The 26,850-nt window shown below is 42.9% G+C and overlaps 1 protein-coding gene across 2 annotated transcripts; it reads right to left on the minus strand.

Moving 5' to 3' along the window:
* Window positions 1-508: 508 nt before the first annotated feature.
* Window positions 509-26,683, minus strand: G3BP2 (G3BP stress granule assembly factor 2). Of its 2 annotated transcripts, XM_061463494.1 has the most exons (12): window positions 26,482-26,683; window positions 20,176-20,294; window positions 16,390-16,471; window positions 15,045-15,218; window positions 14,083-14,173; window positions 12,998-13,100; window positions 11,594-11,774; window positions 10,553-10,651; window positions 6,516-6,618; window positions 4,375-4,503; window positions 4,066-4,184; window positions 509-3,349 (listed from the first exon to the last, which is right to left on the minus strand). In XM_061463494.1, exons 2-12 carry the CDS (start codon window positions 20,268-20,270, stop codon window positions 3,080-3,082), a joined length of 1,446 nt encoding a protein of 481 aa, XP_061319478.1. In that variant the 5' UTR covers window positions 20,271-20,294; window positions 26,482-26,683; the 3' UTR covers window positions 509-3,079. The 2 variants fall into 2 exon arrangements, with proteins under 2 accessions (XP_061319478.1, XP_061319486.1); XM_061463502.1 differs by lacking the exon at window positions 10,553-10,651.
* Window positions 26,684-26,850: the final 167 nt, after the last annotated feature.

Here is a 26,850-nt window from a genome sequence, read left to right on the forward strand (position 1 = left end):
GGCACTGGCAATGCCCCCAGACACAAGGAGCTAAACCCAGGGATTACACTGGAGTAAACTGAACCAAGAGTAAGCAACACTCAAGTAGAGAGCAGGCAACTCCAGGAGTAGATTTCCTAAGGCAGCTTGGCTCATGCTCCTCCCAGCACCACTACAGCATCTGTTCAAGCTGTGTCCCTGCTGACAGGCAGGAATACTACCAGGGGGAGTACTACCCAGGACATGTCCGAGAGGAGCTCATGTTCCTCCCTGGAGCGGGCACCCTGCTGTGAGCCAAACCACTGGCAGGGTTCTGACCTCTGTGTTTCCCTCAGCCAGCACCCCAGGCAAGGAGTTCCTGCAGCCACAGCAAAGCAGAGCTTATCAGCTTGACCAAGCTAACACTTCAAATGCAGGATGTGACACAACCACCATCTGACAAGTCAGCAATCAGGTTCTTAAAAAAAGCAGTCTAGCAAGAGAGGCACTGTGCTCTAAAGCCACTTCAAGAGAATTAGGAACATGGATAAATGCTGCAGACATCAGTAGTTTATTGGTATGTTTAGTCAAAACACATTCAGAATGTAAACTTAAAGTAAAAATACTTTCCACCTGCAACAATTAAACTAGAATCTACTAGCATATACTGCTTGACACGCTACAGCAATGAAGATGGTAATCCACTGTCTTGTATGCCTAGTAAAGCCAAGATGGTCAGCCGGGTTGGTTGAAATAGAACCGTAAAGACAAAATACTCCCACCATCCACGAATCAGCAACTAACAGTAAAGGTCAGTGAGTCCCTTCCTTTGCTCTAAGAGGTACACTGACTACCAAGAGGGTCGAGAACACCAAGAGTCCACAGTACAGCAGGTGAGCTATCACCATGTAAACTTCACTTGACGACGTTCCAACACTTGCCCATGTCATTTACTCACAAGGAGTAAGCCAGAAAGTAGGATGGCTCAGTAGCTCTTTTTAATACTCCAGTTTTTGTTGTCAAGATTATTCCCAATTGCCATCCAAATGAATGAGGTGGCAGCAAAACACCACAGCACTACAAAAGGGGAAAAAGCAAAAGCTACATGAAAGACACCGGTAGCAAACCGGTGCAGCAGTTTGTCCAAAGGCTTCAAACCTATAGGGTGGCGGGTGGTGCGTGGTGAGTGGTTCAAGTACCACAGACCTCCAGGTAACAACTAAAAATGTGAGACCTTCAACAGAAAACTGTAATACGGACATGGAAACTGTTAGAAATGTGCCCAGGGGAAAAAAGTGTATGAAAACAGTGCAAGACTTACCACTGAACACAGAAGACCTTGTGTCTGGGAGAAAACACAGATGCTGCTTCACTTGGTCTAATGCCTCAGAGAAGTATGTGCAACATCTTCCAACTTAAGTGAAACCAGCAGCTGATTGCATAATAACAAAACCAGGCTGCTGTGCTGCCCTACATTCCTGCTTAACATGGCAGTTGGCTGATGGGAGGGAGGTCTTCCATGCCCAGCAGCAGCAGCTTTACACTTTTGCACCCCCCCTCGAAACGCGCTCCAGAATGTCATCTGGAAGCAGACCTCTGCACTGGAAACCCACCAGTAAGCTGCACGAGAGGGTGTCCCCTTCCAAGCCTTCTGTCCAGAGTCACGAGTGCCAACTTCATCTGAGAGTTATGTGCAAAATGAGTTAAGAGTTTTTAAGAAAGTGCAACTGGAAAATGCAAAAGCTTAAGAGCTGCTGTTTGGTTCTTGGGAAATTGCAGTATCCTCATTTGATAAGCTCACCCTCAACAAAGATGCTCAGTTCTACCCATTCTGAGCTGGCCAAAAGCATCCGCCATTCCTGACTGACTTTTGAAATGTATGTCCAAGGGAGATGTCAACTCCATTTTCTGTAACTGTTTAAGAGGCAACCTGGACACTGCTTGATGCCTTCTTCCTCCCTTCCCCCCTCTGCAAAAAAACAGGCGAACTTGTGAAGTGACAAGCAAGGTGGATGATCATTTCATCAACGTTTACTGATTGAAAGATACTGCAATTGGTTTTTTTTTAATACAATTTTTCCACAACTTCCTTTAAATGCTTTGAAGCCGATTGGCTTTGTAGCACAGTAATTCATACACTATACTGTACAAAATCACCAGCAAGACTGGAATGATGTATTCAGAGAAGGCACCATCATGCTTATTACATTACCAGAGAACTCAAATACAGTCAAGACAAATTTCACTGTACAATGCGTATCGAAGGGGCGAGGGGAAGGAGTGTGTTGAGCAGCCATCCCGGTACTGAAGAGGGGCAGGTAGAAAAATCGGACATGAGCTATCAAACCTGCTGTGTACTCAGGGCTATGACTTTGAAACTCAGGGTTCTGCTTAGTTTACAGCTAAATGGATTCCTTCTGGAATAAACTCATAGTCTTATTAAGGTTTGTGTGTGTACATATGTTGGTCACAGCAAACAGATCAGATGCCCACATTGTTTCCCAAGCTATTCTGTCTGAGAAAGAGGATGAAGGTCTTTCCCTCCGATGCCTCCTGCAGCTGTCAGTATAAATGAGTCCAGAGTACCCATTAGTGCATTTGGATGAGTGTGTAAACACAAGTTTGTTTGGAGCCAAGTGTTCTAAGAAAGACAAAAAAAAAAAAAAAAGAAAAAAAGGCAAGCTTCTCCAATTGCACAGATTGTACTACTTGTGTTTCCAACAGTAATAGGCAGAAACAGGAACACTTACACAAAATGTGCAGTAGAGGGTTTTGGACTGAAAGGACCTGGATTCTAGTGGGCATGTCCTTTAGTTCACTTTTGTTGCAGATAGTTAACCAGTCTTTTTTTTTTTCTTTTTTTTTTTTTCTTTCTTTTTTCCAGTCCTCAATTCTCCAAGTCTACATTTATAAATTAACAGCATGACTCCTGTTGTGAAACTGGGGAAAGAACGTCCACCTCAATTTAAACTGGAAACCAAAGGATGCTTTCACATCAAAGAAATGACCAGACGGGCTGTGTCACATTCCAAAGCCAAAAAAAAAAAAAAAAAAATTAACAAGAATGCAAACACGATGGATAATGTACCACTTCCAAGACAGACTGCCCACAGTGGAGGGCTCAGCGACGCTGTCCAGTGAAGCGGCCTTCCATTTGCCCGGTGCCTCGTCCAGAGCCGAGCTTCTGCGCCATGCCGCCTCTCGGAGGGGGTCCTCTTCCATCACGGTCTCGCATCATGCCACCACCCACTATTCCACGGGGGCCCCCAGGACCTCTATCATTGCGCCGAATATCCCTACGGTCATCGCCTCCTCGGGTCTCTCGCTCACGAGCAGCTCTTGTTTTTTTCTCTTCTACGTTCAAGCGCACCTCACCCCGGAACATAATAGGCTTATAGGGAAAAGTGGTCAAGGCACACCATTAGTTAGCCTCCATTCCACAGAGGCTGCTTACACAAGGCATATGAAAACACTGTGTTCTCAGCCTACCTTCATTTACATGCAAAAGAAACCAATTTGTTCCCTGCACCACACAACCTTAGCCCCAGTGGTCTACAGTAAAGGGGACGGCATTTCTAAATTCATTTGACATGCAAAGAATTAACTGTCTTCCTCCAGTAAGGGCAGGGACATCTTTAGCCTCTTCACTGCCCACTTCAGCCTATTCACCTCAGGGCTAAAGCTCCTGAAGAATTATTCAGCCAAGCCTTGGTTCCACATTCTAGAAATGCACACCGCTGCTTTCTCCTCTCCAGTTCCTCAAGTCACAACCACAAATCACTCTGCTCCTCTTCCTCAGCCCCAGGATGCAGAATTCAGAGCTCCATGGGCTGCCCTTCAAAAGGTTACATACTCAGCTTTCAGCTTAAAAAGATCTCTGAGAGTGCGGAGCTCCACGTGGTGTCTCTGTGCGAGGTCTGATGTGGTTTGAAGAACGCTATTGTAAGCTCCAGACTGCTCCTGACAGAATGACTATGCCAGAACTATGTTTGTCTTACAACTGTCTGAATGCCACAAACAACAGCAAGGCAAACTGGACAGCCCACACCATTTGGGGTTCAGGACACTCAGTCCATCCTTTGGAGGTTACTCAATGCCAATACTTACTTTTGCAACTAAAATTCGCTGGACCGGCTCAGAATCATCAAATACCACAAAACCAAAATTGGGCAGTTTTCCTCCCACTCCTTTAGTATTGATGCGAAGTTCTACCACATTTCCAAAGCCTGGGAAGACACAAGGAAAAGTCACAATATCAAAACCCACAGTGCCAGCTCTACCACCCCTGCATTTGTTCTAAACAACACTTGCAGTGTCACAGCATGTAGAAGTTCTCCATCTGGCCCTAAGTGAACATTACGTGGCTTCTCAACACAGTTTTTCTGCTTAGTCTCTGCAGCTGAAATTGCTACTTACTCATGAAGAACTCCTTCAGTTCACTCTCATCGATATCATGTGGCAAGTTCCCAACAAAGAGCTGGTGACTGTCTGGATAGCGAATGATCCGACGATTATCCGACTCGCTCTGTTCCATGTCCCCTCTCCCTAAAGTCAACAGGAAGAAGAAGGTAGAGCCACCAGGGTTGTAAGTTGTGCATAGATTCAGACAAGCACATCTATGAACAGCACCAAGCACGTTTGCTCAAACAGTTCTGTACCTTCAGCTCTTGAGCTTATCCTCCTCTTTACAGAGTTTGTAATAATACCACAAGGTATTTGTTTCCTTTCATCTGGTTTCCCTGGTTAGGTTCAATAAAATTCACGTTAACTAAAACACTGGGCACACTGGGCAAGTTTGTGTAAGAGGTTCTTGTTACATCTTAAATTGTTATACTGTAGAGGAGCTCACTACCTATTGGAATGTACTTTGTAAAAGATCTGGATTTAAGTCACCTCTTCATCAATTCCTCAGCACAGTAAGTTTCCTTACTTTGTCACTCATGTTAAAAACAGTGTTTGCCAGTCACCTCTTCTGCTTTCATCTTCCACCATGTGTGTTGTCCCACACACAAGTGAGAGTCCCTCATGTTCTCTCAAGTTCAACCGAAGTACGAGTCTTTTTTCCAACATGCAAGATAAAACCTTTCCCAGTATCTCCCTACTAAATTATGACCTGCCTTGCAGTGTGAGAGCAGAACACTGTTACTCCTTTTGCACCTGTAGCGGTACAACATAGGTATATACCCCTTTCTCTCCTCATTTTCCCCTACAGGCCCATTTACAGCATTCCTTTCAGCAGATAAAACAGCTCCCTGACTGTGTTTGAAAACAAGGTTGTAGGACCGAAGTTCTACCACTTGGTGTCCTGAGATTTCAGCTTTATCTCCCCTGCTTCTGCTATTCCCCAGACCAGAATTAAAAGACTCAGGCTCTGCGACACATTTTCTGTATGACTTGTATCACATCCAAGAGTAGTAGAAATCCAGACTTGTAACTTGATTTAGTCCGAAGTTGCAGCTTTTGCTCCCTGCTGCAGATGACATGTCAAAAAACCATGAAACATTGATCTGTAACAGATGCCATGGTTCTTTCTTGGTGCCTTTAATCTTTTCAGTTTCAGTGCGGTCCCCGAGTGAAGATACACTTGGCACTGACTCAAGCGAAAAGCACTCGTAACCCCAATCTGTACCACAGTCTGGTATGCACTTACTGAACACCTTCACTAGAATCAGTTTTAGCAAGACCTGGAAGAGACACTTACAGTCACTGAGACTTAAGCACTTCAAGCTGGCAGAGCCACATCAGGATAACTGCAGATGCTATCCCTTCCCTTAGAACTTGGGATGGATTTTCATACTTAGAGAAAACTATGAACTCATCAACGTCCTGCAACTCTGGGCCTTTGGCTGGACAGCTTTTGCCCAGTTTGTCAAGTGACCGGGCTGCACTGACAAACACAACCCAGAAGGCTTCCAGAACTCTCAACACCACTGCTGATGACTGTCAAGGAACCTGCATGTTTTCTAGCCAGAACCTCCTACAAATATGGATACTCCATATGAGTAAGAAAACACAGAGAGCTGGCTGCTCACAAACAAGGACAAACACAAGGCAGCCAAGCTGAGAATGGCATTTTAGACAACTAAAAAAAGATGGAAAAATACGTATAAAATTACTAACTGACTGAGGCTGACACAGTGGGAAGATTTGCTTCCAAAACAAAGAACAACAGGAGATGTTTAAGAGCTCTCACTTGCAAGGTTCAGCAAAACTAGAAGACATGGAAAAAAAATCGTATTTCCATTCCAGCTTTTCAGAACTACACCAAGCTGCACAAAAAAATGCTTAAGCAGAGAAGCAAATGGCCTGACTAACAAAAAAAAAAGCAGAAGATTGGAAATTATGTCTGATCTTTGCAACAGGTCATCACCAGCCAGGACTCCAAATCATACTGCCCCATTTCTAGTTGAAGGCAGAAGGAACAGACAGTTATCAGCCAAATATGACACAGGTATATACAAGACCCATCAAGGAGGCACCTCTCCTTGTAAGTAACTAGTCCACCTCTCCTTGTAAGTAACTAGTCCCAAGCAGACACAGAAGCTGGTCTACATTACCTGGTCGAGGTCCTCGGGGTGGAAAACCAGGTCTTTCCCTGGGACGCTGTTCACGGGCACGAGGAGGCTGAGACTGAGCTTCAGGTTTAGTTTCAACTCTTGGCTAAAACAGGACAAAACCAGGCACTATTAAACACCAGCCCAATAAAAACCTTCAAAACTCACCAAAACAAGCTCCCTCTTCCCCCCCCCAAGATACATAAGTGGCATGCACAAAATTAACTCCAGAAGATATACACGCATGTCAATGTGTTTGGGAATACATTTTTTTCCACCTCTATAAATTCCTCTGTACCAATCCAGGACTGCAGTGTTGAGTTATCGCTGCTAAAAGGTGCAAAACAAACATCTCTTCATCAGAGTGGCTGCCCAGAACATGGCTAAGGTGAACTGTCCATGTTTGACCAGGCACTGAGACTGCAACACTTTGTTATTCAGACTAAAAATCCCACATAGATGAAATAAAATTCCTCATGCCAAGCTCAAACTTCATAGATTAGAAGGTAGTCTGAGATGAACACAAAGAGATGGGCAAATGACATTTTGAGTGAGTCTGAGTCCCTGGGGGATTCTTTTCCTCGAGTGCAGAACAACTGTAAGGAAAACACCAAAAAAAGAGAACAAACCAAAAGCCCTCAGAGCGTAGTAAGTATTTCTGATACAATAAAGCCATCTGAAACAGCAATTTCTTCAGGCTACCTGCTGAGGATATTCCTCAACTTCCCTGATGTCAAGGACATGATGCTCAAAGTACACCCTTCATGTTCTTAGGAACTAGAACACCTATTCCATTTTCTGCAAGCAAAAGAATGCTTTTAAAGATAATTTGAGAAAAAGGGACAGAACAGTGTAGCCTGTTGGTTACCAAAGCAACTTCCAACATTTTTTGAATTCCATTTTCAGTACAGCGGTCCAGCAGCTGCTGCTGTGCTGGGTTCTTATTTTAGAAAAATAAAATGATCCTTAGGAACACAAAGAAGAATACTAGCCTCCAAGGAAGATTAAACACAAGGATAATGGCTATAGGCCCAGACTGCTGTGGAGAAGCAGCTGATGTTAAACATCTCCCTTATTTTCGTTTAAGAGCTCAAGACAACTGATGGTTCCTGCCAGAGTACCTCACAGGGGTAAAAGACTGTATTTTACATGAAAAATGAAGGTATTATGCACACAACAAATGTTTCAGCCCTTCTATCACTTATACTCTACTCTGCTTGTCCTTCGACCCTTTCTAGGATCATTTCTTCAACTCCAAGAATAAGGCTGAAAATATCAGCCTTGCTGTTAAATCCCTTTTACTGTGCCTCATCACAGGTCACTGGAGCTCCCCTGCCATCTTCTACTCACCGATCTTTTCTCTAGTTGCAACTCTCATTTCACAGGGAGCACACAAAGTGGACTGAGAGGCACAGAATAAGGATTTCAACAGACACTAAAGGAGCCAAGTATGTCACAAACATCAGCATAACAGGGCTTTGGGAACAATTAAACAAAAGGTGACATTGTCTCTCCTCTTCAGGAGCTCACATGGGGTAGGAAAAGGACCTTTTTCTGCTATTGCAATGCTACTGGCAATGGCAGCAAAACTAGCCACAAGTCAGCCTTTACTCCACCAACTTTGGAACTGAATGCCCCCCCACAAAACAGAGGATGGGACAGAAAAAGAAAGAGAAGAGGTGCCTTCAAGGGCTGGTACAATTCCACTTTTGAAATCTCACAAGGCTTAAAATCTTCTCTAGAGATGCCTGCCACAATCAAAACACATGCCAAGAAACAACTAGCCAAGCAAACAGCAAGAAACCCCACTTCAAATGAAAACACAAGAGAAAACCCCACATCATCTTGCCATAATTCCAGTAGCTAGGTCAGATGCATAACTCAGATAGCCCCCACACTGTTTCTGAGGTAAATGTAGATCACACAACTTACTAAAGACACTCGTCAATCACTTCCACAAAAGCACTACATGGTATGGAAGAGTGTATCCAGAGTCCAAGCAGATCTAAGGTGGTAAGAGAATGCTATAAATAGCTCTTTTTTTTTTCCTGAATGCACCACTTCTGAGAGAGCAGACCAGAGTCGGGGCTGCCTACCTCTGTCCCTACGGCACCCCTAGACAGCTGAAGTGTTCATGCAGATGGCAGGTCAGAAGATCTGAAGATGCTATAAAGAGAGGGCCTGACTTATCAGTGTAGGCAGGGTGACTTCTCATCACCCACAAGAAGAAAAATGGCAAGAAATGCTAACCTGTTTAACTCCACAGCTGTCCATCAACAGGAACTGACCTGGTTTATATCCAAAACAGTATGTGTGCAGCCCTTGGAGGGGTTCTGAGTTAACACTACAGAAGCTATATTTTTAACTTGCTAAAAGATGGGGGAAAAGCTGGAGTGATGCAGAGAAGGACAGTTAACTGCTGCATCACTAGTTACAGCTGCAACATCGCTAGATGATGCTAGAACAACATTCCAAAGGAGCCACCCACCCACCAATGCAATCTAGTCCTCATTTACCTGCAGAGTATCTGGCATTAAGGGATTCAAGACAACAGAAAAAAGCTGCTACTGATCTCTAACTCCTGGCAGAAATTGTTCCGGTGCCTTTTTTACCTGCTTTCTATGTACTATGTCTGAAAAGCATGCAAGAAAAAGAACCAAGAACTAACTGGTTCTGTATCCAGAAGAGCTGCGAGTTGAAATTCGTGCCATTTCAGTATTGTTCAGAAACTTTCCCACACAATTATTTAATTCATAAAGTCACAACACAAGTAATCTAAAAGGCAGAAAGCATCACTAGCTGCAGAGGCAATGCAAAAGAGGTTAAAGGGAAATTTAAAAGCTATATTCTGCTCTCTTGTACAGACAATATGAAACGACTTTTGCAAAAAATCCACCATCCCTACAGCAAATAAGTCAAAACTAATCTGGGGTTTGCATAAGGAAAATCTATTCTGTTCTAGAAAAAACACATTTTTTTTTTTATGGCTCAAATACTACCTAAAATGCTCAAAGCCCTGGTGAAGCTGCTGAAGACAGACAGGCTTCCCAACTCGTTACGCAGCCATTATCTCATTCCCATGACAGCCCCTCAGACCAGAAGCAACACCATACAAGGTGTTGTTTTTCTGTGTTTTCTTTTTCAACATGCATTTGGCTGAAGGACAATCCTAGACAGGTTCCTCTCTGTCAGTAAGTCAGTTGAGAAGAAACCAATGCAATATCAACAGCTGCAATAATCCAGCTGCTCTACTGAAAACTGCAGTCCTTTAAGAAGGCTGAACATGAGCTACTACATCATAGAGTACTTTGGTACACAGCACCAATAGAAGAGCTTAAAGCACATATTTTCAGGGGGGTTATATAGAGGGAGAAAGCTGAATTGAGAGTCTCAGACTGTCTCACACTGGCTTGGCATGTGCAGGACATGAGCTATAACCCAGTCTAACTTTCCTTCCTCTTTCCCCTTCTCACCCAGTCAACCCAGGAATGGGAAGATGGCATTGTCCTGGCAAGGAAATGTGAATCCTTCCATTCCTCACACAGTCATAAGTTGGTACAGGGTTCTGTGACAAGTTAATTACGGATGGATAATGAAATCCAGTATATTTCCATAGACGTCAGCCTTACAAGGCAATCTTGCGCCTTACCAGAAACAGTGCTATCCCTTTTAATGCAGGGGCACCTCAGCCAATGAAATACCCCTTTCAAGCACGTATTAGAAAACAGCCATTTTGTGGCGAGTTTTTTGTTTAGTTTTGTTTTCCCCTGTAAACAAAACCATATCCCATTAAGATAGGTCACAAAAATGTCAGTAGCGATTTCCTGGCTCCATATGAACAGATTTTAAGGTCACCATCACCCAAAGTTACACCTGTTATATGTATGTGCCTTTGCTTGTGACAAGAAGGTGAGTGCATTAACATTAAAGACACAATTAATTTGTGCAATTTAAGTCAAACAAATTGGTCTGTTAATTTACACAACTGAAGCAGTCTGCAGAAGTAATGAGACAATCCAAGGTGTTCACAGATGGATTACCTGCGAGACTGGTGCTTTAACATGGGGTGGAATTCCAGAGGAAGAAACAGTACCACTAGGAGGCAGGTTTTTACTGGTCACTGAAGCCCAAGAGAAAGCCTGCAGGAAATGCAACAAACCTAGGCTACTAATCATGGCAAACCACTGACATTCCTACAGGGAAACTCGTCTGCTGAAAACACACTTTCGGTTCATATCTGACTGTTAAATAATTTTTGTGCAAGCAGTACAACAAAGAACAGAGAAGGATTTGCAGTTCTAGTTGTCTGTGGACTCCAGTGGCGTGGAGCAAGTGTGTACCATGCCCACTATTGATATGTGGGCGAGCCCAGTTCCCTCAGCATCCCCAGATCACTGCTTTCAATGATATAACCAAACCTAGGACTGAAAACCCTGCAGTGTTCAGTGTCTTCTGCACAGAGAAAGAAAGTGGATACCAGAACTTTAAAAACAGAAAAGAGAAAAAGGATTGGGAAAAAAATAAACATGGGAGCTACAAAGGGACCTCTGTCCAGCTTTCACTGGTTCCTCCCATCTCTTTCAAACAACCGTAGGTGTCACCATATCAGGTGACGCACACAGTGGTTTTTAAGATTAGGCATCGTATCTGAAGGAGACAGTCGATGCCCCCATCCTGATTGTGGACCATACTGCCAGCAGTTTGGCAAGTGTCAATGCATTACTTTTTTTTTTCAAGGAAGAGCAGTGGTTCCCATTGTAAGCGACTTTTCTTGATGGCAGCTTGAGGTGTTTTCGTAGCATATATTAACTCCACATTTAAAAAGGTTTACATGTGCATAAACCACAACACATACACTTTACAAGCAGAGCATTAAATTTAAAATAGCTGACTTAAGCAGAACTCAAAACCATTTTTAGTGAAACCTGGCATCTTTACAAGTTCAAGGTTCAAGTCTAGCTGTTCATACAGCATAACACTGAACAAGGCAGTGGTTTGGCCACTCAAAAAGGCTAAGGTCAAACCCAAATCTTTTGGTTTACCATCTGCACCTAGAAGCACAGCTACAACTTTGAACTAACCTTTGGTGGCTCTTGTGGGAGTGAAACAGGTTCTACGGGAGGTGGAGATGGAGACTTCTCTTCTAGCTCCTCAAGGGTCTTTTCTTCTGCTTCACCTTTCAGCTCCTCAGTTTTCGTTTCAGACTCCAATTCTGGCTCAGGCTCATGAGAGGATTCTTCTAGCGCCTCCTCTATCCCATTGCTACAATAATCAAGTGCATGTTATGCAGCTTATCACTTGCTTTGTACTTTATGACCTCTTATAAGCTATGCTATGGGTAATGATTGGTATCAGAAAGATCACTCCATTTCCAGTTGCTATCATATGTACCTACATGTACGATACTACGATAAGTTAAGCTGTACTCATGCAGTTGCATACAAAGCCAGTTTTTACTCCTGATGAAGCAAAGACATGGTTTACAATTCTCTGCAGAGAATCTGAAAAATCACACAGACATGTAAAACACATAAGCAACAGGAAAGGAACAGGAATAAAGGAATGCTCCTAAAGGAACAGGAGCACAGTAAGAGACCAATGGAAAATTAAGCTACATGCATAAATGAAGTCAATTTTTGAACGAAACACACAAGTTATTTACAAAACTGCTATACAAGTTCCTTGCCAAAGAAGTTGTGAGTCTTGTTTACCAAAACTCACACAGAACTTCTCTACTCTGAGTGAAATGTAAGGGAACTGATGTTCTTCAGTCCTCTCTTCAGACACCCCAAAAGCTTACAAAATTTCAGACACTTCTGCCTATGTAGCTCCTGCCACAGGTGACTATCTAATCAATGTTGCCTTTACGACTTCATTCTGATTGGCACAGTAACCCAAAACCAAGACTTGACTTTATGTTTTTATCTAAAACTTCCTTCATTATCTTGAACAAGTCACTGACAGAATTCCTGCAGACACCCCTCATCCATAAGATTTCTCATCAGAAGCATTGTGTGAACAGCATTTAGGGTTGTCAGTGATGCACTTAACAGACATCATCTAGTTATGTAATAAATATATTTTTATTTCTCAAAAAGTAGACCCTCCTCTCAGTTCCAAGTGGTACCCAAATTTGAGAAGGTATAATTAACCACTCTTTTATTAACCCATCTGTTCACATAAATTACATTGTATAACCTAACTGATGTAAGTTTATGTGACAAATTAACGAAGAATTCATTAAGGGTTGCTACCTTTTTGCCTCACATTTGAAACTAGAAGTGAAAATAGCAAGAGCATAAGAGCATCCCTCACTTCCTCTCTCCATTCAAGAAGCAATGTTTCAAAATAATATAACATAGACCAGTATCAAGTGTAGTAGTTTCCAAAACTACCTGTTATATCACATCCAGAATCCAAAACCAAAGCAATTCTGCTGCTTTCATTAAAGAAAGCAACTTCATACAATAAAAGGGACTTCTTACGTTACAGCATGGTTTTCATAGTAAGTACTGCTTGTATTCTCTTGCACAGGTTCAGGTGATGGCTGTCTTTCCTCCTGCTCCTCTTCCACCTCTTCCTCAGACTCTGATACAAAACCAAAAACTTCTTTAAAAATGTCTGCAAGTTCACACAAACTGCACTAAAAATAAAAGCATATTAAAGTAGTAGGGATCAAAATAAAGCTTCACAAACAAAAATAAGGCAAAATTAGCTGCAAGGAAAGCTAAAAGACACTTCCACTCATTCAACAAGCTTTGTTTCTTACTATTTTCCAAAAAAAAAAAAAAAGAGAAACTAGAAACATACTGCTGATAGGAAAGTCTGGGAGGAATGCTCATGGGTCAGATACTTTTCATATCATAGCAGTAAACAGGAAAGATTGCACTTTTAGCTCATAAAAATCTCAGTACCTCAGACTAAGAAAATTAACTTCAAATACAGGTGCCTAGACGCTCTGTTCCACAGAACCATGATGAAAAAAAAACCATAAATTATCCAGTGAACACATGTATGTACATACTCGAATTTGCTTTGCCTCATAAAAAACCCTAGAAATTATCCAGTGAACACATGTACATACATACTTAGATTTGCTTTGTCCCAGTCAACAGAGGGGAAAAGACACCCAGGTCAAGTTCAGCCCCCCCCCCAAAGAAATGAATTACTGAATGTGATGATGATATGAAAGTAAACTACAAGTCATATTTGAAAAGCCAATTTGACTTCTTCTTCAAATTACTTCATCTAAAAATTAAACTGATCCAAGAAATCAAGTCTGCCTGACAAAACCAGTGGCAGCAGAAGTAATATTGCTCATTATTTCCATTTTTTGCCAAGCACCATCCACCCTGAGCCAGTTCAGCCCTTCAGGAATAAGGTACTACTGCACAACCTTCCTTTCAAAGAACATTTGGACCACCAAGTAGTTTCAGCACCACAACCTATACTCTACCTCCCAAATTATTCCCACACATCAGAAAGACACACAGCTCACATCTTTCTACCTCTAGACATTTCTGAAAGCACTGCTAGAAGAACAAGAATGAGCTACACATACAGTTCTCACCTTCGTCAAGTTCTCCTTCTGAATCCCCAAATACTTCATCTTCATATCTGAAGATATCATTATGGACATAGAACTTGTTTGGAACAGAGCCCTGTAAAAGAGCACCATGTTTTTTTTTTTTCTTTTTTTGCATATACAGTATATTGGCCATCAACAACAAAGATGGCTTAGAGAGAGAAGCTCTGTGTGGTACACACCAACAATCTGACCTAGGATTATTTCACTAAAGCTATTTTCCAAAGAGTACCACTTCTCTACAATTGAGCAGTAACTTCTGCCCAATTGAAAGAGGAAGTTTCAAGCAGCAAGAACTTCCCAATTTTTCTAAGTCACAGTAATCATAGATTCTAAATAAACATAAAGTCCCTCAGTTTCAGTAAGAAATTTGAATTTTTCCTATTACAAAAACAGACAATCTTCAGCAGGTGACTGTACACTTACAGCACTGCACAGGGTAACAACAAAGAAACTGAACAAAACTGAAATATTAATCACCAACAACACCATAGTTTGTGAGGCAGTGCAGGAAAAGAGTAGAAAGAATACAAAACGCCCTTTACCCTTACTCTGCTCTCACTAAGAGCTCAATCCCAGCAGTAGCTTGTGCAGCACCAACCCACACTCACATCTGCCAACAGACTTGAACGAAGTACAGAACTACACTAGAGACTTGATCTGCAGAGATGAACAATACATTTTATTGATCTGTGCCAAAGCAGCTCCCAGATGCAAGCTCCACTTTGCTTTGTATTACTGCTCCAACACTTCAAGTCTAAGAAAATAAAAAAGCTCAGGATGGATCCAACAAATTTGTTCCTCTGCACTGTGACACATTTAATGATAGCCTCCAGGCCAAGCTCTAAGAGCCAGATATTCTTTTGCCCCACTATGACAAACTGTAGCTACAGGTCAGGTTTCCATCATCACTATTTGAAAGGAAACACAATCTTACAAATACTTACTTCTGGAGCAAGCACAAAAGTCTGCATGAACTTCCTCATGGGCTGCCCATTGTTCGACAGCTCTCCCATGACTTGCACAACCACTCCATCACTCAGAGTAGCATGAGCATCCACATGACGGATCTTGGTGTGGCATTCACTGAACTGTAATGACATCACCTTCTTGTGGATCTCCTAGAAATAAAGAGCTACAGTTTAGCCACACTTGGTTTTGTACAGAACTTTAGATCTTTTCAATACCCAAGTCTGAACTAACATAAAAAAGCACCCCACCGGGAAGTATAGGAAACCAAGAACTGTCTTGGTTCCTGAGAACAGTCTACCTGAGCTCATCTAACTTTTAGTCTGAAGTTGAGGCACTGGCACAGGTTGCTCAAGAAGTGGTGAATGCTCCATCCCTGGCAATGTTCAAGGCTAGGTTGGACCTTGGGTGACATGGTCTAGAGTGTGAGATGTCCCTGCCCATGGCAGGAGGTTGGAACTACATCATCTTAAGGCTCTTTCCAATGCAAATTATTCTATGATTCAAGCACTTCACAATAGCGTACAACCTGCTATCCCATTTTTCCAGCCATGTTAGAACATGCGACCTATTTTAAGGCTTTCATTTTTTTAAAGGGCCTGTGAGAGGACAGCATTTACACTGTGGTTAAAAAAGCTTCCACACTACCCTCCAAACAAAAGAACCCAACTCTCTACACATCCACAAAGCATCCAAATGTCACAGGAGGGGGTAACATCCGTACCACCAAGATTTTTGTGGTGCCAAATCAGGCTCTGCCGATGAAAGGAGAAGAAACCAAATGTGCCCTGAGCTAAGAGCCACATTGCTCAAAGGTGTGGCTACCATGTGAGCAGCTGCTTTGAGGTGACAGCATTATTCTGATAAAGAGCTATAACCAAAGTGAAAACTTGTGTTTCCTTACTTACTTCCTCATTTCTTCAAAAGTTACCTTCCACTGTAAGAAAACTCCGCTTAAGGAAGAATTTGGTAACATACAGAATTCCATTTAACTCACAAAGTCCCCTTCCCGAGTCTAACTGAAATAAGATGCATCAACAGGACAAGTCTAACAGGTCCTCTTGATTTTGCTTCCTATGCTACTTTCTGCAGTCCAGATGCAAAGCTGATGAATCAAACACAACCCACAGGAAAAGCAGCAACAATCAAACAGAAAAAAAAAATCATTCAAGCCAACAAATTCCTATCTGCCTCTGCATAGGGGGCAGTGTCACAATACAGTATTTACCAGATAAGAAAGTCAAAGTAATTGGTAAAGAATAAGACTGATTTATACAAGTTCTGAACATGGATGAGGACTACAGGACTGATTTTGATACGCACAGCTTGACCATACACTGCTTCTTGCGGTTTCCCACTGGCATCCAGTCCTCCATGGACATAAGAAGAATTCCTGCCATAAAATCTGCAAACGAAGAGATGCAAAGGTCATAGCAGTGAGCAGTGAAAAAATATAACCAAGATCCAAAAATATTTTAGACAAAAGCTATGGAGCTCAATGCATCAGGAGTTTTAGCACAAACAGGAATCCAAGGTACAATAGGTTGCCCAGGGAGGTTGTGAATGCTCCATCCCTGGCAGTGTTCAAGACCAGGTTGGACGAGGCCTTGGGTGATATGATTTAGCATAAGGTGTCCCTGTCCACGGCAAGGGGGTTGGAACTAGGTGATCTTAAGGTCCTTTTCAACCCTAATTATTCTATGACTCTATGATTCTATGATTTTCTGCTTCCAAGGCTCCAAGGAAAGAGGAACAAACAAGCTTAATATTCAGTATTCCAGTTTGCCCAAGATACACATTAAGCTCTTAAATTAACCTCAACCTTTCACTTGGTCAGTACTAAGATACAAACTTTAACACGAACACTTCCTCTTTTGCCATTTCATTGTTTATCCTACTAAACCTACAAATTATTTCCAGTTCTACTTTCCTGAAAATACCAACCACAGATTTTAACTCCTGTGGCTAAGTCCAGAAAAAAGTCCAAGAAATATTAGATTGTTACACCAACTGCATAACCATGGTTTTGAGCAGGGTTCAGCACTTTCTAACAGCAAGGAAAAGCAGAAGTTAGCTGAGAGTCCATAAGCAGATAGGAAAACCTCTTTTCAGTCTCTAATTACCAAAGCAAGCTCCCTCAAAGTCAGCATAGCTCATTAATTGCTTTCACAGGGGGACCAAGAATTTTAACTTGCTTTTAAAAACTGTTCAAACTCTTTGGTAGACAGAGAACCTCGTGAGTGGGAACTGCAGATCAGGAAAGGAGTAAATGTGAAGTCCCCAGTTATATGTAATTATAGATTTTCAGTTAAGGAGCCAGTAAAGCCATCTAAATTCACCTAAAGTGCAAAAGGCATGCAAACTACGCTGCGTAACACCAATTTGAGAGCAAACTGACCTCTGCTTACCCATAACCTCTGCATAAGCTTTAGATAATGACCAATATTGGATAGGCCATTATAATAATAATATAAATGAAATAAACAAATAAATACATAAAATAAAAAAAAATAATGGATAGCCAGTGCTCTTTCTCAAGCTTTTAATAAGATAAACCAGTAACTTTAACACTTGCTGTCCAAACCTTCAAGCAGGAGTGCCATCAAGCACCAGGAAGCCATGTGTCCTGGTTTCGCTGGGACAGAGTTAAAATTCCATGAAAAGCAAATCTTTCTGTGGCAGCAAGCAAGCTGCTGTAGAGACTAACATCAAGAGAAAGAGGGAAGACTAGATGTCCTCTCAGAGTACACAACTCAAACAAGGTGGGGCCAAAGAACCAAAAGGCAAATGTCCTCTGTATTCGAGCCTGACTATTAAAAAATAGCTATCGCTGCAGCCCCAAAGAAGGACAGCAGTGATATAGGCTGAAATTGGCTAGAAGACATTTCACACAAGCAGTTCAAGAATCAGCTCTGATTAAATCAAACCAGATCAGAACCTCTAGGACACTTCTGTGCAGACGTATTTAAGAGAAATTTGTAAAAAAGTCTGTAACATTTTTGGAGCCCTTAATGAAAACAGAATTCCTGCAAGAAGGTAACTTCTATGAAAAATTCCCCATTCCCAGTCAATGTACCACACACAGAGCATAATATGGAATGCTGTATTTCAGAGTTGTTGAAGTAAAGCTTGAGATTTAAAAGGGTAGGAGTAATACCCAGTACCTCCCATAAAGCACCAAAGTTGTCTTCAACAGGCCAAATGTCCCCCAGACACCAATTTTCCTCACACGTACACTTCTGCCAATCTCCTATCATCCCTATCTGGAAAAACCAGTTCACATCCCAAATATGCCAGGAACACCAGCTCCATAATATTCCCACTGCATGTGTCAGCTAGCTCGTCTTCTTTGATTGAAGCAGTTAGGGAGGAAACACACATACCGACAGTGTTTTGCTTCCTAAATCAAATCAACCACCCCCCCCACCAAATTCTGTCAAGCTTACAGTTACTATCACTACAGGTAAATGCACTTACGAGCACAATCAAAGACTATTTTCAACACTGAGTTTGAGGCATGGGTGACTTACTATAATATACAGTGTAACTGCGACTGAAAATAACCGTTACAGAAGGAAAAGACAATCTCACTGTAGAACTGACATAATTTTCCCCCGCCTTTAGTATTAAGCTGTGAAGCACGGCCTTATCATCTCATATCAACTCTTCTTTGCCTCTTTGCTTATGCACAAAATTGCTGGGTCTCAGAGCAAAATGATAGCACACTCCACAAGAAACTTATCTTACTAACTTGGGCTTTTATATCATTCAAAAATGATCCTGATGTTCTGGTATCAGGATTTCCAGCACATCATTTACTCCCATCATAATTCCTGCCTTGAAAATCTGGTACAGTCAAGCCCTTTCTAAGTCTCTTCAAGGAATTTCAGCTGCTTGAGCTTTACAGGTAGTGGACAGTTACGCATGTCAACAAGATGGTGACTTACTGACAGACCTGCCTCAGCACTGCCTCAGAAGCTAACTCCAAGGCAAAATACCCAGAGCATGTGATGTCCCTAAGGAACACAGTTCTTGGGTAAGAGTAAGCTGCTAGTTTGTGTATCCGGTATCGATGTGCTACATGGACATACTTGTCCATGTTCTGCCCATGCTAATCTCATCTGACTCGTGGAAGTTTTGAGGGCAGGGAAAAATTCTACAATTGCTCAAGATCCTGCTTTTACCTTCTGTTAGATTACTAAACATAGATTAGGAAAGCACGGAATACACTCTCAGACACCTTAAAAATAGATTTAAACACAGAAAAGAACATGGTTCCATGGCAGTCCAGTGATTTAAGTAAAAATACCATTCGTTTTCCCTACCTCAGAGCTATAGATGAGAAGAGGCATTAGTCTGAAGACTGAATTCTTAAGTAAGCCACCTCCTGCTCAAACAGTCCAATTTTTCACCATCAACCTTAGCTCAAGTTCTGAGACAAGACAACCCAAGCAGTGAGTTTTGTCCTTATTCATTACATCCATGCTGCTCTAAGACCAAATGCAGAAACGCAAAATCTTAACTGACAAGCTGTGTGCAGCCAATCAAAACCAGAAAAAGAAGGAAATAAAAAAAAAAAAAGAGGGGAGAAAAAAGGAACTAAGAAGTACATTCAGAGTACCAGTTAAATAGTGGACATGGGTAAAAAAAGCCTACTGTATTACTGTACTACCTTGTGTCTAGGCCATGACATTTATACTTAAATCTCCAATCACAATCTGCATAAAAACTTCTCAGAGGCAACGCACAATTTGGTACCCTGAAATAATGAGCAGGTTTATCTCATGCCCATGCTTCCTCTGCCATTTTCTTTTCCTTTTCCATCTTTTTAGACAAGTATTTCTGGAATATGTCCACATTACCATTTTATCATCTGAGAAGCAGCTCACTTTTCCACACAGGAAATACCTTGATACCATGCCATGTGATCAGACTTGGTTGTAGAGTCTAAGGAGTTTTCAGTAAAATTGAATGGTTTTCCAAAAGTTAGCCTGGTCCATTTCTTCCCATACTCGGAATTTAATGTTTATCTGATTTACAATCAACAGTACATGTACAAAGTACACTTTTGTTCAAAAACATTAGTCACTTTGTGAGTGAAAGTATCACCTGTGCAAGAAGTCAGGAGCTTTATTTAGCAGAGTGTAGTACTGTCTCACGAACTCCCGCCCTACGAGCAGGGGACTTGGCTTCTCCATCACCATTTCTTTGGTACACAGTGTCAAATGCTGCAATTAAAAAATATTCATGTTAGTTTGGAGACAGCCCTATATATCACAACTTCCCTGTAAAAGGATGAGCATGATGATAGTAGAATTGAAACAGTCTGAACAGGACCTTAATTCACACAGAACTACTCCACAAATTCAGAACACGTTCCCCAACCTCTTTTGAGTAAATAAAAAGATTCTTGGTCTATTTACGCATTACTCTGACAAAGAAGGAACAGTAGATACAAAGTCCCTTACAAACAGGTACTTAAAATGCCCAAATAAACAAACAAAAAGCCTGTTGAAAACCTCTAGCATCATTTATTTAAGCCTTTGGCAATAAACTGATGCACACAATTAAAAATCCAAGTTGAAGAGCACTGCAAAACAAGCAGGAGTACACTTTCTTGGGTCAGCCAGTAACACTCTTATCTCAAGCACATCTGCTTGTGACATCTGTAACAAAGATGGTAGTGTCAATATTCTGAAGTAATTGTGTGGGCTGGATTCACATTTCCTGAAGACTGGGAAGGGAAACTTTGATTCCTCAGAGATGACCAGTTCAGGGATCTTCCCAACATGACTCATACTACAGCAATGGCATGCATGTGAGAATTTTAGTCAGAAAAACTTAACAAAAGAAGGACCTGCTTCTCCCAGTGAGATATTCTTTTTTTTTTCTTTTCTCCCCTGCCCCAAAAGCACAATACAAAATACGATCTTCACAACAAGCACTTGTAAGAACACAAGGATGGAGCTTCATCACATTTGGTTTTTGAAGAACCGATTAAAAAGCAGATCAGAGCCAGTACACATTCTTTTGACTACAGCAATAAGCAAAGTACATATGGTAACAAATTGCTGGCATGCCATAAGAAACACTGAAAATGCCTCTGCGTACAAAACAATAATTTGTGACAAGTCATTACACTACATCGGATCTGTATCACTCTAATCTTTTCCTCATTGGAAGCTGTCCTATTCCAGAAAAGGTTGCTGAAACCTTTCGGAAACCTTTCAGAAAAATCAGAGAAAGGCAAGCACACACAGCCAATTCTTCCCTAAGCATCTCAAACAGCAGCTGGCTATTTCAAGCAGTTGGCTGCTCTAAGAGATAAGCACCATCTACCTCTGCCCATATTTCAAGTGACAGCTCTATTGATTTACATCACAGAATGAGTGTTTTACAGGATGATGTCTCAGTACAATTCTTCACCTGTCTCAGTATTATTTCCTTTCATTATCTCTTCAGAGATCTCAGTAGGGGTAGCAGAAGCTTAATGAACTGTTCAGGTCTCCGAGTCATTAAAAGGCAGTAAAATAAAAATGTGGGTACTCCTTGCTATCAACATGAGTGCCATGAAACCAGGTTTCAGGAAGATGAAAACTTCCACGTGTCCCAGTTAGTATAGCACCTCCTTAAAGTCAAGGACCCAAATCTTAGCAAGCCCAAGGGGTGTTTAGAGATAAAGGAACCAGTGAAATTTACGCCATTTTACTCCATAAAAGCCATTTTTCCAATTTTCATTGGTATATGCTCACGAGTCCAGGAATAACAGCTAAAAAGAATCTGAGTGCTCTTCTCATTTGAATGAAATGAGCTACATTCTCAGATCAGCCTGAGCAGCCCTTGGGAAAGTGTCTTCATTAGAACTTACTGCTCAAGGTATACGTGTACATACAAGCCAGAAACACCAAAACTGAGGTGGCAAGCATCAGAAATTCAACAAATAAATAAGCTAGTTTCTCTATGGTGCGACTGCACTGCTCAAGAACCTCACTCCTTCATGCACCCTGATAGGGCCGTAAACTACACAGACAGGGGAACACGAGCACCCATGCGACTCCGCTCATCCACCGGTAATCCTGCCTACATCCAACTGACCTAACGATTAATTGACAAGATGCAATTCCCACCCTATTCAGTAATTCTAATTCTTGTGCTACCATGAAGGCATATGGGGTTTGCAGTGCATTCTTGAACCAAGAAGAACCAGCAGCCACACCACCTGTTCTGTAATAGACTCGCAAGCTGGAAGACTAAACAAAACATGGAATCTCTTTCTCCTCTGGACCAGATTAAGAGGTAAGGGACCTAAAGGCACCCACCCCAAGGACCAGACTCTACCGCTAAGGGAACATGCACACGCACCAGTGCTATGCTTCTGATAACTTTGATTGGCATGACTCAAATTCATAACATAAAGCACACAGATGGGACTGAGTAAGTTTGTAACTGTTATCTCAAACAACCAAGTTCAAATTTTGATTTATTTCCATCTTTCCAGAAAAGAAAAACAATGGGAGAGTTAGGAGAGAAAGAAATTTTTTATTTGCATGCAAAGATAAGCAAATGAATAAAAGACGGAAGGGTATTTTACTTATTATTTATTAAACTGTGTTTGTCACTTTTTCAACTAAATTAAAAAAAGCCCAACCAAACAACAAAAAAACCTCACAACAAACCAAGGTAAAACTGCCACCTATCAGATTACACGGGGAGGCCACAGCTATTGCTTCTGAAAAAGTACTGAAGGCCACTACACACTGAGTAGTTGCAATGTTCACTGGTATGCATCTTGTTCAAGCAGCAGCTCTCGCATTAGAGAAGCTTTTTTTGCATAAAATATATGCAAGATTTCTTGTTATTATTCCCCTTATTCTGCAGAAAATACAAGTGTGACTAGTCATCTGTGGCAAGGTCACAGAATGGCACGTGTGCTCAAATTCGGTACCCAGAGAACAAACTGGCACCAAGTCTCTGATGCCAAAAGAGGCAGTTCAAAACCATCTCCATCCTGCTTCAAGACAGACCAGCAACAGTGACACTGCCTGGATGCTTCATCAATTCTACTTCATAAATAATCAAAACATGAACTAATTTCTGTCAGGAGTTCACGTTCAGGAAGGTGTCATCTGAACATGAAGAAACCTCAAACAAGACAAACTTCTAAGCTTTGGGAGGGAGATGCAGACCTCATCATTTGTCTACTAAAAACCTGTAAGCAACTGTTTTTGGTTTAAACAACTCTTCCATAGAACAATTTGGTCATGACTGAAGGCACACAGATATCGAGCTACAGTTTTACACAAATGTGCAACAGTGTGGCTTGTTCTTAAATCCACAAGTCTGCAACTCGCGTCCCAGTCGCTGATTAGATTTGAATATACCATCCAAACAGAACAGAAAATTAGGCAAAATGCTCTTGCAAATCAGAAGGATGCTCCCCATGCAGTGAGCACACAAAGCAAAGCCACAAGGAATACTGTGCTACTTCCCACAACACAGGAGCAGAGGGAAAACAGAAGGGAAGGGGAGAGGAGATCTCACAATCTCGGATGGGTTTCTCCTAGATCAGATTATCACTTTGAAACTGCGATTCCTACTGCAGACAAGCAAATAATGCCCTAAAGACCGTGCCTGCTACCAGGGTCCATAGCATAGCTCTGAGCCCCCACCACTGCAATACATGGTGTGAGCAGCCACTCTTCGAGTAAAGCTAGAAGTCCAAATGGCAACTGACACTCCAGCCCTGTAAAGGCTGTGGGTACTCCATGGTAAAGTAAAATTAGCATTGACTGAAATGAAAAAATACTGAAACGGCAATCAAAAGTTTTAAACAACCTGGCTCAGTACTGAAACCACCTTCTCTCTTTCATGCTCTGCAAGATGAGCATTCGCATTCTTCCTCCATCAGCAGTAAGGGCCACTGAGCCTGTATAACCTACTACAATCCCTTTACTTTAAGATCTTTCCCTAATCTGCTACAGTCTGAACTGACCGCACCTCAAGGCAGCGGCATGCAGTTATTTCAAATCAAGCTGTCCTTCAGGGTATGTTGTTTGTTTGTTTTTGATAGGAGCTCAAAAGCCCTCTGTATTATTTTAGGGGCATGACTACTACAGGGGACCATCTTTCGGGCAGTTAAACTGTGCCATCTAAAGAGCTAACACCACCCGAACAGCAGTAACAGCAGCAACAGATGCTGGGATAGGCACTGCACCTCTCTCTCTCTCTCTCATCCAATGCCAGCCTCAGCACCTTTCTCCTGGTAGCTCACGAGAGATATCTATTAATCTGACATATTAATCTTCTCACATGTTCTTTGAGTTGCAATGCAGTTCTTCATTTGTCAAATACTCTTAAAAGAGATGACATCCAGTGTTACAACTGCTACAGTAAGAAGGAATGCTCAAATTCAACACTCTGTTAAGATACTGTGTTTCCTCAGCATCTTTTCCATGATGTAAAGCAGTCTTTAAGTGTAAGAACAAATGAATAATTTGAAACCTCAGTTCCAGAAAGGACAACATTTTTATTCAACAGGAAAACCATCAGATAAGTAAACTGGACGGTTGGTTCATTCTGTTGTCTCTTCAGTTTGAGTTAGCTACCTCAGAAAATATCTTCTTCACCAATGAAAAAAAAACATATGATACAGATTATCATTCCACAAGGCAAAGCCCACATCTGCCATTACAACAGTATTTCAGATGGTCGATCAATATTGTTCCAGTACACCCTAGCTATCAGAGTCCACAATCAGAAGGAACCCTTAAGAAGGAAAACACTTTCCTAGGGTAGGTACTTACAATCACAATGAACACAGAATGCCTCATTCATGGTAAGTTATCTGCAGAAGCTAAATCACCTTCTCTGCTCCAAATACAAATAGACAAACTCTGTACCCATTGGCAGGGCTTTGACAAGACAGCTGCGCTACCTTCAGGAGCTCAGGCATGCACAGCAGCTCCACATTACTTCAGGGGAAACCACACAACACTGAGCAGGACACAGCCTGTGCTGCAAGGGCCAACAGAGTAAGTTGATCACCGATCTTCATTCTGCTACTACTCCCTAATTACAAGTGTCCATGAGAGAAACTGGGGAGGGGAACCCCACAAACAAACAGAGAAAAATCTGAAACAGCAGAGTCCTTTATGTAACAAATAAATGCCTAGCAAGAGAAGATATCTTTCCCCTCTTACTCCTCCATCCCATCGCAGACCAAAGAATAACATGCTGGCATTAAACATCCAGGTTGTGTATAAGTAATCTACCTGCTCAGGAACAGAGCAAGGAACAAAATAACTCAATTTCTCAACAGTTCAAAAATACCTTTGGTATCTTTACACGTCTTTCTATAACAAAGCAGAATACTTGCACACTGAGCTTGAAAGGTCTAGAACATACATGTAGGGCCAGGAAACTGCCAACCAACATGGAAGGCCACAACAAAAGCTACACAACGAAGTCAATCTGGTTGGAAACAAACAATCTCACTCTTCTGCATTGGTTCTTCCAATGGTGATGCTTGGCACAAAGTTCAAGATCCAACGCCACCCAATGAACCACAGGATTTAACAGCTTTATAGTGGGGATGCTCCTGTGCGCCCACAATGACCTCTACTTGAGCCCTCTGAGGTTAAGAGGAGCAAAAGCCTCAGAACATGCTAAGCTCAGCTCAGAAAACAAACAAGGGAAGCTCAAGACATCCAGATCTGCATAATAAAAGGTGCTTGCAGCAACTTTAGCCATGTTACCTATGAAAAGGGAGAAGCTCAGGTTGTGACTAGGGGAGAGGAAGCAGAAAGAGGCGAGGTCTGCAGAACTGGAGACCTCCGAGCCAGTGATGCCACCGCAGTACCGATTCGGGAGAGAAAAGGAGGGCGAGCTGAGCCGAGGGTGGGCAGCTACGGTCGCTTCTGCAGTGCCGGCGAGACAGAGGAAGAGGCATCCTGCACATGCCCAACGCAGACACCTCTAGAGGCCCCTGGAAGGCCAGGCGTGATGCGAGCTGGGGGAGGCGAGCGCGGACCAGAACGCCGCATTTGTGGCCAAGTAACGCAGGGCTCGGGGGGCTGCGCCGGAAGAGGCTTCCAAGGGCCGCTTCTCCCGCGGCCTCCTCCCGAGAGCGAGGCGGAACCGCGACCGCGGACAGGCGGCACGGCGCCGCCAAGGTGACGGCGAACAAAAGCAGCCGTCAGCCCCGCACTCCCCGCGCCCCTCCGGCCGGGGAGCCGGGCCGGGAGCCAGCAGCCGAGACGGGAAGGGCAGCCAGCGAAGGGCAAAAGCCAGGCCCCGGGGCGCTGCCTCCCGGCGCTCGCCGCTCCCCTCAGAGCCGCGACCGTTAAACTGTCCTTCTCCCCCCACACGCTTCCTCCCGCAACTGGCGGGGCCTAGCCCCGATTCCACATCGCTCACCTAAGGGAAAGAGAAAAGCCTCGGTGCGCGGGGCTGTGCACGTGTGTCTCCCCGCAGGACCTGCTCGGTATCGGGCGCGGCGACCCTGTCCCTCAACTCGTCCCGCGGCGGCGGCGGCAGGACGGGGCGAGCGGGGTGCGGCGGTGTCACGGCCGGGCGGGGGAGGGGCGGCGGGGGGTTACCGCGCGCGCGTGCCTGTGCGTGCGTGCACGCGCGCGCCTGCGTCGAAGTGAGAGAGCGGGGCGGGGCTCCTCAGGGCTCTCTCCTCCAATCTCCGCCGCCCTGGCGTGGTGATGTCTGCGGGAGCGTTGCGTTCCCCTTGCCTTGCGGCGTGTCGCCGAGGAGGGTAGTGACGCCAGCAACAACGAG

The sequence above is a fragment of the Pezoporus flaviventris genome, unplaced genomic scaffold (genome assembly GCF_033815535.1).
Source record: "Pezoporus flaviventris isolate CSIRO_AGI_PZ_B2104156 unplaced genomic scaffold, CSIRO_AGI_Pfla_v1 ptg000002l, whole genome shotgun sequence".
Lineage (NCBI taxonomy): Eukaryota > Metazoa > Chordata > Aves > Psittaciformes > Psittacidae > Pezoporus > Pezoporus flaviventris.